The sequence below is a fragment of the Perognathus longimembris genome, chromosome 3 (genome assembly GCF_023159225.1).
Source record: "Perognathus longimembris pacificus isolate PPM17 chromosome 3, ASM2315922v1, whole genome shotgun sequence".
In the NCBI taxonomy this organism is placed as follows: Eukaryota; Metazoa; Chordata; class Mammalia; order Rodentia; family Heteromyidae; genus Perognathus; species Perognathus longimembris.
In genome coordinates, this window is record NC_063163.1 from 104779030 (window position 1) to 104791878 (window position 12849).

General features: G+C 36.4%; 1 protein-coding gene across 2 annotated transcripts in view; it reads left to right on the forward strand.

The window, feature by feature from the left end:
• The window catches only part of Arhgap32 (Rho GTPase activating protein 32), a 136408-nt gene that overhangs the window by 61538 nt on the left and 62021 nt on the right, over positions 1–12849 (forward strand). For both annotated transcript variants that reach the window (XM_048343646.1, XM_048343647.1), the window contains 4 exons: positions 215–352; positions 1671–1763; positions 2902–3024; positions 4368–4445. In XM_048343646.1, coding sequence (XP_048199603.1) covers positions 215–352; positions 1671–1763; positions 2902–3024; positions 4368–4445 — 432 coding nt within the window. The remainder of the gene's footprint in view (positions 1–214; positions 353–1670; positions 1764–2901; positions 3025–4367; positions 4446–12849) is intronic.

A 12849-nucleotide genomic window follows, 5' to 3' on the forward strand; every position in this document is an offset into this window, starting at 1 on the left:
TCTACTATTGACCTTTCAATAATAGAACTGTGGTTAGAGTTTTAACTATTTACTGTCAAGTTAATAGAATTTCATTTGTGGCAAACAAAAGGAATAAATAAAATACCATAAATAAATAGATAAATAAAGGAAATACCTTTAAGAATAAGTCTTAATTCCTGAGAATTTTCATGGAAAGATGAATTCTAGGAATACCTTTTTTCCTTACTTATAGGGCAAAAGTTGGATTGTTAAAAGAAGTTATGAAGATTTTCGAGTACTTGATAAACATCTTCATCTCTGTATTTATGACCGACGGTTTTCCCAGCTCTCAGAGCTTCCTCGGTCTGACAGCCTGAAGGAGAGTCCAGAGGTAAGTAAATGCTACATATAAACTAGCAGTTCTTGTTAATATTCAATAAAAAACTTTGACTACTTAGAATTCGGGATTACTGACTTTATTTAATAATTGAATACATTAATAAGATGTTTAGAATTAAAGTAGGTACAGTGTATAGAAAATAAGTTACTTTCCTCCAAGGGGGAGTGAATCTGTCAAATCCATGAGAGCATGTTTTTGTAAAGCAAAATAGGTCTTGGAAATGAAAATATCATTTAAGTTAACTTTAATAATAACAAGCCTGAATAATTGGACCATATACAAAATGGAACACAGCTAAGGAGAGAATTGGTAAGCTGTGATGTGATGTATCTAACAGAATACAGCCTCTGAAAGGGACAAAAATCTAAGAAGTTAGAAATTGTGGAGAATAGAGCCAGAGCAGTGCCTATTTCAAAGGGCTGTAGGGGGAGAGAGTAGATGGAAGAAAACAATTAAAGCCTTATTAATATTCAGTTCCCCTGAGATAAAGAAATGTTTTCAGATTCAAATTGCCCATTAAGTTCCATCATATGAATGGAGACTCATACTTAAGCAACATTGTAGTTAAAAGCAAAATAATAAAACAAAATCCTGAAATCAAGAGAGAAAAAAGGTTTCCTCAAAAGAACCAAAATTATTCATGCGATCTTTAGCCACAGTGGCCTGGAGAGCAGTATGGGCACAGCAAGGAGAAATCATTTTAAGTCTAAAATGAATCCCAAAGCTTTTAAATCTATGGCATAGAGGAGTGATCACCAGCTCCTGAGGAACTGATTGCAGCAAAGACTCAGGAGTACAAAACCACAAAGATCACTCATACCATTGAAACCCTGCATGTCTCTCTGCCTTTATTTCCCTACTCTGCCTTTCTCTTTCACCTTTCTGCCATAAACTCTCATTTAAGAACAATAAGCCACACAGTAGCAAGGTGTAGAAGTGAATGAATGTGCTACTGCTGCCCCACCAAGTGCTGAGAAGATGATAGAGGGTGTTGAGTCTTTGTGGAAAAGGGCTTCAGAGCAAGACAGGAAAGAAAGCTAGGCATTCTTGTTTAAAAAAAAAAAAAAAGAAAAAGGAAGAGAAGCCATAAAACCAGAATGTATAAAATGATATGACCCCTGACCATCAGGTGAGATCAGGGGCCAAATTACTGTGGAAGTGCCCATGATTTCAGTGGCTATTCTACAGTTATCAAAATGCTTAAACTTCTACAGAAACTTTTCCCTAGAATTTATAGGACAATTTCTCTGGCAGAGAATGTGGTATCTTCCTCCTCTGAGTTGCACTGAATTTTTCTCTTTCTTTTCAGTCGGTCACTCAGATGCTCATGGCTTACCTGTCACGCCTTTCAGCTATTGCTGGCAACAAGATCAACTGTGGACCTGCCCTTACCTGGATGGAGGTATTACCTAGCTTACCTTTGGTGACCATTTATATTAAAATTATTCACTGAAATTTAATATTAACTTAATTTTCAAAATCAAATTTATTCTCATCTACTAGGAGAAGTTTATGTGATACATGAAATATCTTTCATTTCAAATCTTTGGTGATTTGGGGGTATTTTATTAATCTTATCTGTATTGATTAATTTTGATATTTATTATAATGTTATATGTTATTAATGTTTAGTATATTAGTGTATATATTTAATAAGTTTTCTGGTTTTTAGTTAACTTGATCATAGAAAATATTTTTTGTTGTTTATGAGCAAATGAAAGCTATTCACAGGTTCTGATTTATGAATATTGTGAATGACACTTGGTGCTGGTGTCTCATGCCTATAATCCTAGCTACTCAGGAGTCTGATATCTGAGGACCCAGCCCAGGCAGGAAAGTCCATGTTACTCTTATCTCCAATTAACCACCAGAAAACCGGAAGTAGTGCTGTGGCTCAAGTGGTAGAGCTCTAGTCTTGAGCTGAAGAGCTCAGGGACAGTGCCCAGGCCCCAGAGTTCAAGCCCCTCCATAGACACACACACACACACACATATATATATATGTACGTATGTATATATGTGTGTATATATGTATACGTACATATATGGAGAATGAAACATCCAGTAAATTTACTCAGTATTGTTTGTTAATTTGTTAATTTATGTATGTACAGTTATTTTCTCCTTCTCATAGTAATTGGGATGGCAAGGTTAGAAAGGAAATAGAAACATGAGCCAAGCCAGTTTGCACTGCTGTCTTGGCTTTTCTAATATTGCCTCTGTTATCTTGGAAAAATAATTTAGCCTTTTTAACTTACGATATATCTTTTAGCTTTAGCGTCTTCACCTTTAGAAATGACAATTACATTTATACATGTCTTAGAATTATGAGGATCAAATGAAAGCATAAAGATTATATGTGTAGCACAGTGGTACTATATTAGCTGGTATATATTATCTCCCAAATAAATGATGAGGGTTTTTTTTTGAAAGATCTTTTCGGTTTATTGTCTTTCTTAGTTGAACTGTCTTTTATAGTCAAGGATACATTTGCAACCTCCATGTCTTTAACCATCTCACAGTACATGTTCTTCCCTACAGATTGATAACAAGGGGAACCATCTTCTAGTTCATGAGGAGTCATCCATCAACACTCCTGCTGTTGGTGCTGCCCATGTTATAAAGAGGTATATTGCTCGGGCTCCTGATGAACTGACTTTAGAGGTAAGTGATAAAGGTGCCTCATTCTTAACTATTTTAATAGTTTATTCACTTTTTTTTTTAGCTAAATGTACCAGGACTTTCTGTAGTGTTTATCTTTCAGCCTGGGGTGATTTCTACTTCTGTTTGTTTAAATGATTGTGCTCACCCTTTAATTCTCAGATGCAGTGATCTTTGGTCTCACTCCATATAGACACCATACTCCCAGTACTGAATTGAGTGACATTCAGAGCTGCTTTCATGGCTAACCTCTAGTGTGTCACTGACTACATTTAATTGAAGTTTTCTTTCTGTTTGTCTCAATGGGTCTCTTAGAAGCAAAGTCTTTATCTTTGTGTTTTTGGTGCCTAAAAACAATAATAATGATATCTTTTTAAAGTCTTTGTTAAAAATGTAGTTAAAAAATAGATGAAAGTTGCTTTCAGTTGCAAAAGTATGTGAATTATTTCTTCCTCTAAAAGATACATTAGCTGATGAGAGACAAATGCTATTCCATCTTAAGAAAGACTAGTATCCATTTTTTTACATTATAGAATCTGAAGTCTTCTCAACTCTAATGTTTTACAGAGAAAGAAATGCAGGACTTGAAAGATGTCATATTGATTTAGCAAATAGAGCTTTGAAGCTGGCTTATTCATGGCTTGAAAGAATCATGAAAACAAATTGCTAAAAAATTTACTACTGTAGAGCCATGGTATATACAGGTTCCTAGGAAGACTGCTGTTGAGAAAAATTGCAAATGCTTAGAATATATACAGAAGTACTTTGACCCAGAATGGGATTTCAGCCAAATTTAGGTTGGAAATTTCATTAAGGAAAAACTGCATTTAGATAGGTATGGTGGTACATTATGCCTGTATTATCAGTACTGTGGAGGTTGAGGCTGGAGGATCGTGGGTTTCAGGTCAGCCTGGGCTGCATAGTAAGACTGTGCCTCTAAACAAAACAAAATGTATTTAACATGTCTAACCAATTGAGCATTCACACTATAGTAAGACTGAACATATATCATAAGCTGGAGATTGCATTTGACAGACATAATAGTGATGGGATGATACTTAGCATTAAAAAAATCTTAATGCTAGATCTGGCTTCTGAAGTTACTGTACATATAATAGCAATAGCACAGTTTTTATGCTGTTTAACCTTTTGTAAAACTCTCCTTAATGAGAGGTATGATTCTTTAATTATTTTTAAGATCGTATGTTTCTTCAGAAATTATTAGCCAGAACCTAAAATAGTACTTTTTTTTTGGTACAGCTATATCCAGATTAAACAGTTAATTTGAAATGTAATAGGATAAAATATACAACTAAATCATTTTACATAAAAATTGGTTTTCCTAGGTGGGAGACATTGTTTCTGTTATTGACATGCCCCCTAAAGTATTAAGTACGTGGTGGAGAGGCAAGCATGGATTTCAGGTAAGCAACAAAAAGTTAGCTGTGGGAAATCTTAACCCTTTTCTTTTTCATTAATCTTTCTGTTTATAAAATGTTACCTGTGGTTTTACCCATCAGAAATTTTTCTTCATTTAGAAAATAAAGATGAGCCAAGTGCCAGTGGCTCATGCCTATAATCTTAGCTACTCAGGAGGCTAAGATCTGAGGATTGCAGTTCAAAGCCAGCCCGGGGAAGGAAAGTCCCTGAGACGCTTATCGCCAATAAACTCCTCAAAAAAGCCAGAAGTGGCACTGTGGCTCAAGTTGTAGAGTGCTAGCTTTAAGCAAAAAGAAGCTCAGGGACAGTGCCCAGGTCCAGAGTTCAGGACTGGCCAAAAGGGGGAGGGGAGGAAGGGAGGGAAGGAGGAGGAAGGGAGGAAGGGAAAAGGAGGAGGAAAGATGATAATGGCATTAGACTTAGATTCCTTTGTCTCCTTACTTTTGAGATTGCTTGTCTCTTCTACTTCTTCATCTCTAAATGGTGGCATAGCCAGAGTGTGAGAACAGTCTCATTTTTTCGGACCATCATCAGATCAGTAGTTTTAAATCATGACTCACATATGTTTTCTCTTCACAATCATTGATGAGTTTTTTTTTAAATAAACAACCATGCAAATTTAGTGTACTAATTACAGAACAACAGAATCTAAAGCTGTCTTCTTTAAAATATTATCTTAAAAATAATTAATGTCTGATTTTTAGTACAGTTTTAAATTTCCAGAATAATCAAACAGCTACTTATAGAATGGGTCCCTTCACAGCTTTTCTGTTATTTACATCTTTTTTTCTAGTACATGAAATAGAACTAGCAAGTTCTGACTTTTACCAACAACCATTAGCTGTTGACTGAATTTACTAGCATAAGCTCAGTTCCTAGAAAAGTGGTCTGTAGAACACCCAGGCCAGAGTCACATGGATAAAAGAACAATCCCGATTCCTACCCATGCTTATGAAACCTTTTTTGCCTTTCTTTTGTTATTAATAAGGCAATGTTGATACATGGTTACTAACTATACACCATCATTTATATCAGGGTTTATTCTTTTTTTTAAGTTTTTATTATAAAAGTGATGTACAGAGAGGTTACAGTTTCATACGTTAGGCATTGGATACATTTCTTGTACTGTTTGTTACCTTGTCCCTCATACCCACCTCCCCCCCTCCCCCTTTCCCCCCCTGAGGTGTTCAGTTCACTTACACCAAACAGTTTTGCAAGTATTGCTTTTGTTGTTGTTTCTCTTATTTTACCCTTTGTCTCTCAATTTTGGTATTCCCTTTCAATTTCCTAATTCTAATACCAGTATACACGGTTTCCAATATACTCAGATAAGATTACAGAGATAGTGTAGATACAATCACAAGGTGATACAAGAACATCATCAATAGTAGAAACTACAGATACACATGGGATGTTGAAAGTAGTTACAACTGTGATATAACAATCCATATAACAATCCAATAACTCCATAAAATGGAGTTCATTTCACTTAGCATCATCTTATGTGATCATAAGGGTATAGCTATTGGGCTCTTGTGATCCTCTGCTGTGACTTGCCTAAACCTGTGCTAATTATTCCCAATTTGGGAGACCATAGAGTCCATGTTTCTTTGGGTCTGGCTCACTTCACTTAGTATAATTTTTTCCAAGTCCTTCCATTTCCTTACAAATGGGGCAATGTCATTCTTTCTGATAGAGGCATAAAATTCCATTGTGTATATGTACCACATTTTCCTGATCCATTCATCTACGGAGGGGCATCTGGGTTGGTTCCAGAATCTCGCTATGACAAATTGCGCTGCAATGAACATTGTTGTGCTGGTGGCTTTACTGTGATTTTGTTTGTGTTTTTTTGGATAAATACCCAACAGTGGGGTTGCTGGGTCATAGGGGAGTTCTACATTTAGCCTTCTGAGGAATCTCCATACTGCTTGCCAGAGTGGCTGAACCAGTTTACATTCCCACCAACAATGAAGTAGGGTTCCCTTTTGGCCACATCCCCTCCAACAACTGCTATTGTTAGTTTTCTTGATATATGACATTCTTACTGGGGTGAGATGGAATCTCAATGTTGTTTTGATTTGCATTTCTTTTATGGCCAGTGATGTAGAGCACTTTTTCATATGTATCTTGGCCATTCTCATTTCCTCATCGGAGAAGTCTCTTTGTAGGTCTTTAGCCCACTTGATGAGCGGGCTATTAGTTCTTTGCAGTTTTGTTTTGGAGGAAGGTAATTTTTTTAGTTCTGCATATATTTTAGATATGAGGCCTTTGTCTGTTGAATGGCCGGTAAAGATCTCCCAGTCTGTGGGCTTTCTGTTTATCTTGCAAGCTATGTCCTTTGCCGTGCAGAAGCTCTGCAGTTTGATGCAGTCCCATTTGTCCAACCTTTCTTTGATTTGTAGCTTTTCTGGGTCTTTGTTAAGGAAGTTCCGTCCTGTGCCAAGGAGCCCAAGTGTTTCTCCTACTTCTTCCTTTAGTGTTTTCAGGGTGTCTGTTTTGATTTCGAGGTCTTTAATCCATTTGGAATTGATTTTGGTGCAGGGTGATACATAAGGATCTAGTTTTAGTTTGTTGCATGTGTTGAGCCAGTTTTTCCAGCACAATTTGTTAAAGAGGCTATCTTTCTTCCAAACTATTGTTTTAGCCCCTTTATCAAAGATTAAGTAGGCGTAGTTCTGTGGGTTCATTCCCGGGTCTTCAATTCTGTTCCATTGGTCTTCAGGCCTGTTCCGGTGCCAATACCAAGCTGTTTTTATTACTATAGCTTTATAATACAACTTGAAGTTGGGTATTGTAATTCTTCCAGCACTGTTCTTTCTGCTTGGGATTGTTTTTGCTATTCTAGGTCTTTTATTATTCCATATGAATTTCTGGATTGCTTCCTCTATTTCATCAAAAAATGGTGTTGGGATATTAATGGGTATTGCATTGAATTTGTAGATAGCCTTTGGCAATATTGCCATTTTGATTATATTAATCCTCCCAATCCAGGAGCATGGGAGGTTTTTCCATTTCCTTAGTTCTGACTTAATTTCGTTTTTCAAGGTTTTAAAGTTCTCCTCAAAGAGGTCTTTCATTTCTTTGGTTAAGGTTATTCCTAGGTATTTTATGTTTTGGGGGGCTATTGCAAAGGGAGTTGCTTTCCTGATATCAGCCTCGGTCTTCGGGTCGTTAGCATACAGAAAGGCCGTTGATTTTTGAAGGTTTATTTTATATCCTGCAACTTTGCCAAAGTTTTGGATCAGCTCTAGTAGCTTGGGGATAGAGTCTGTGGGATTCTTTAGGTATAGGATCATGTCATCTGCGAAGAGAGAGAGTTTAACTTCATCTTGACCTACTTGGGTCCCCTTTATATTTTCTTCTTGCCTGATTGCTCTGGCTAGGAATTCTAGTACTATGTTGAAGAGCAGGGGAGAGAGTGGACATCCCTGCCTTGTTCCTGATTTTAAAGGGAATGGCTTTAGTTTTTCACCATTTAGAGTTATGCTTGCTGTTGGTTTGTCATAAACTGCCTTGATTATATTCAGGAATGTTCCCTGGAATCCCAATTTTTCCAGGGCTTTTAGCATAAATGGGTGCTGGATTTTATCAAACGCTTTTTCCCCATCCAGAGATAAAACCATGTGGTTCTTTAGCTTGCTCCGGTTGATGTGGTGGATTACATTAATTGACTTGTGTATATTAAACCAACTTTGCATCCCTGGGATGAATCCAGTTTGATCGTGGTGTATGATTTTTTTGATGACCTGTTGAAGTCGATTGGCCAGAATTTTTTTGAGAATTTTTGCGTCTATGTTCATCAGGGAGATCGGTCTATAGTCCTCTTTCCGTGATGAGTCCCTATATCAGGGTTTATTCTTTTTTTTTTTTTTTTTTTTTTTTTTTTGGCCAGTCCTGGGCCTTGGACTCAGGGCCTGAGCACTGTCCCTGGCTTCTTCCCGCTCAAGGCTAGCACTCCGCCACTTGAGCCACAGCGCCGCTTCTGGCCGTTTTCCGTATATGTGGTGCTGGGGAATCGAACCTAGGGCCTCGTGTATCCGAGGCAGGCACTCTTGCCACTAGGCTATATCCCCAGCCCCCAGGGTTTATTCTTGATGTTGAGTATTATACAGATTTTGACGCATGACTCATATTCATCATTGTAGTCTCACACAGAGTATTTTAACCCTCTTCAAACTGCCATACTTCACCATGTATTTATTTCTCCTTCCTGTTGATCCATGGGAACCATAGATCTTAGTTTTTCTTTTTCTGGCTATAATATGTAGTATGGTCTGCTTTTCTGGTTGATTTCCTTTATTTGGTAATAGGCAGTTAAGATTCTTCCTCCATATCTTTCTCAGACCTAAAAGTTTCATCCTTCCCTTTTAAAACCATTGTCCAAAATCTAGGCCTGTAGATGTGCCTGTGTATTTATCTTTAATGCCTCTTTTTTAAATCCATGTCCAAATATTCAGTATTTGAGAAGTGCCAGTTCATCTGAAACTAAAGGAGATTGTGGATGCCTCTGTGGTTTCGCTGTTGTGGTAGGGGTGGTGGTAATGATTTTTTGTTTGTTTGTTTGGATTATATGTGTGCCAGTACTAGGTCTTAAAGTCAGATCCTCTTATTGGCTTGCTTTTTGGCTCATAGCTAATGCTCTTCCACTTGCTTTCAGTTCTGGCATTTTATTGTCTATTTGGAGATAAGAATCTAGCAGATTTGTCTGCCCTGGCTGGCTTTGAACCATGATTCTCATATCTCAGCCTTCTTAGTAGACAGGATCATAGGGGTGAACCATCAGCACCCAACTTTATTTTTTGTAGCTCAATATTCAATTGGAAGGAACTCTACTGTAACTTACTTTTTCCAATTTGGTGGATATGTGGATGAATTCCAATCTTTTAGCTATTAAAAAACTGTTGATTTATAAATTGCATACAGCATTGTGCAAGTGTAAAATATTCTATAAGGTAAGTCACCAAGGGAGAGTTTTCTCTCTCTTTGCCACTGATTTTCAAAATTGAGTGAGTATAAGATTCACTAGGGAACAGCATTCAGAAGATTAAATCCCAGGGCCTAGGCCCCAAAATTCGGTTTCAGAAGTTGTTGTGGAGAATGTGAGGCCAACTTCGTGTGTCTTATCGTATGCTTTAGGTGAACTCTGACAATCAGCTGGTGTTGGTAAAGGTCAGCAGTTCTATTCACTGTGTTGTCTTTACCCACATCATAATTTCTCCTTGGGAACAGAAGGATAGGTTCATTTGCATATTTAAATTACATCATGACTTTCTTTTCTTAAACATGTAGGAGTAGGAAGTGTGAAATTATATTAACTCCAGTAATTTGAAATTCTGAAATCCATGGCTTTCTCTCTTGAGGAGTATCTTTGATTTTTGAGGTATTTCATCATGAAATATACTTCAAGAGAAACAACAACAACTTTATTTCTTTGTTTTCAAAGTAACTGGTTATCACTGTTAGATTTGTGTTCCTGTGTGCTCACGGCTGTTGGAATAGGCAGAGGCCACAGGAAGCCTTTGTAGATAAATGGTAATATACAAATATAACATTACTATGTTTGTGATTTATTTAGATCAGAATTGAGTTTTATGTGGCACCACTGGCATCAGAATGATCTGAGAAACATGTTAAAACTTGATTGTCAGCATAGAGCTGGAGTCAAAGTTTTAGCAAGTTCCTCAAGTGACTACCATATAGGAAATGTGAGCAGCACATTGTTTATCCTGTGCACAGGAGAGGCTAAACACAGTTCAAGAGTTTTCTACTTACCTCCTTGCTATAGATCTTCCTTTAAATCACATTTGCAGCATACTTAGTATAGTGGATAAAAATCCCACTTAGTGACTGACAGTTTATACCTCTGTCCTCTTAGTTTTCTACAAGTTGGTCAAGTATCAGCTATTTTATTTTTTATTGCTATTCCAGAATATTGTCTGACTGTTTTTGTATATAACTATTGAAGAAGCAATTTATAGATGATAAAATTTCATACTACAAGTGGTTAATCTGCTTTGAAATTATTGATTTTCAGACAAGTCTATAAAAATGTGCATAACTGGGCTGGGGATATAGCCTAGTGGCAAGAGTGCTTGCCTCATATACATGAGGCCCTGGGTTCAATTCCCCAGCACCACATATACAGAAAACGGCCAGAAGTGGCGCTGTGGCTCAAGTGGCAGAGTGCTAGCCTTGAGCAAAAAGAAGCCAGGGACAGTGCTCAGGCCCTGAGTCCAAGCCCCAGGACTGGCAAAAAAAAAAGTGCATATCTAGAAATGCTATTGCTCGAATATCCTGGAAAACAAAACTGTACTTTATCATTACTCAAATACACCAAAATGTTTTTCCTAAGGAATGGGAACTCATCTTGTCCATAAACTTTTTCATAATTTTAAGAAAAAGAGAATATATAATTCTACAAATAAAAGTGTTAGCACTTCTTGAGTGCTAAAACTGTTCTAAACACTTTCTGTTAACCTATAATTCTCTTTGTGACAAAGGTGCCATTATCTCTTCACAAAAGGGGGAAGCTGTTACATACAGGGGTGGAATACCTTCCTATCTGTTGTCCAGCTGTTTAGTGCTGAGCTTACATTGAAATGGACACATTCTAGACAAAATGCAGATCACAGCAATTTAGTGGGCACTAGTGGCTTCTATTAGTCTATTGGCATGAGTCATAGATTTCTGTAGAAAAGATGTCAATGAAGCATCTGTTTCTAAACTGCCATTTCTATAGTGACAGACATCTAGAGACAAGGAAATTTTATAAATTATTCTGTTTAAACTATTAAGTGTATAGTATGGACCAGAACACTAAAATGGGGAGCTCTAATTTTATTTTTTTCCTTTTCAAATCACTGACACATATGTATATTTTCCTGAAGTGTGTTTTATTTTCTTTATTTTTTGCTACTATTTTCATTTTTCTTACTGTTGCCATTAGCAACTGCCATTCATGTTTTGAGTTAATTTTCTCCTGGATAACTCTCGTTAATTTATAGCATCAGAGTGTGTGATATTTGCATTTTCATTTTCATGGATATAATTGATATGGTTGTAGGCAATAGCTCTTAATCTCATCAATAATGTCATTCACACCTCATTTTTATGGTAAGTATCTAAAAGCTTTTCCTATGATTTTGAAATAAAATGTATAAATAATAACTACCTTCCTGCTTATACAACTTTTTAAAAATCAGTGTAGGGGGTTGGGCATGTGGCTTAGCGGTAGAGTGCTTGCCTAGCATGCATGAAACCCTGGGTTCGATTCCTCAGTACCATGTAAACAGAAAAAGCTGAAGTGGTGCTGTGGCTCTAAAGATAGAGTTCTAGCTAGCATTGAGCAAAAAGAAGCCAGGGAGAATGCTCAGGCCCTGAGTCTAAGCCCCAGGACCAGCAAAAAAAAAAAAAAAAAAAAAAAAAAAAAAAAAAATCAGTGTAAATTTTCAAATTTAAGAGACATAAAAGGAGAAAGTAACTTAAGTCTTTGAATGTTCAATATATATTTATAAATATTTGAGACAACTTCATGAGAACCTTTTTACTTTAAAGGTAGTTCTCACACTTGAAGCATTAACCTCAGCCAGAAAATTACAGTAAGATCCATGTATAATAGCATGAAAAATATGAAATAATTCAGGATATATCTGAAAAAAAAGATGTAAAGGATCTGCACATTGAAAACCGTACAGTATTGCTGGTTGAAATTAAAGAAGACCCAAGTAAATATCATGTTTGTGGTTGGAAAACTGTCATGTTAAGCTTGTATTTTCCCCAAATTGCTTCCAGTCAAAATCCCAGAAAACTTGAACAGAAATCAACAAGCAGATTAAATAGTTTGTATGAGAATGCAAGGACCTAGAAGAGTAGACCAGAAACAAATCCTAAAAATAATAGACTTAGAATAGTAACACTACTTGCATCTTCACTACAAAGGTAGAGTACCAAAAAGTATGTAGCATTAGTCAGAATAGAGGTACAAAGACCAATGGAGCTGAGTAAGAGGTCTAGAAATAATCCCCTGCATATATGGAAGTTATTTTCAACAAAATTGACTCAGTGAAGAACATGGAATGTTTTTGCTTCCAAAAATACTTTATTTCTTGCATCATCTGCAAAATTTAAGTCAAATGGATTATATATTCCAAAGTAAGGTGTAAACAAACAAAATTGGAGAAAGCACTTGTGGCTTCAGATTAGTTAAAGATTTCTTAAACATAGCATCACAAAAGTAATGCATAAAATAATATAGTATGTCTTATCAAAATATAACCCTTCTATTCTTTGAATGACACTATGAAGAAAATAAGAGGACATTTCACAGACTGGGAAGAAAAAATGCAATAGTTACATCTGATGTTCTATCTGACTTTATGTACAGAA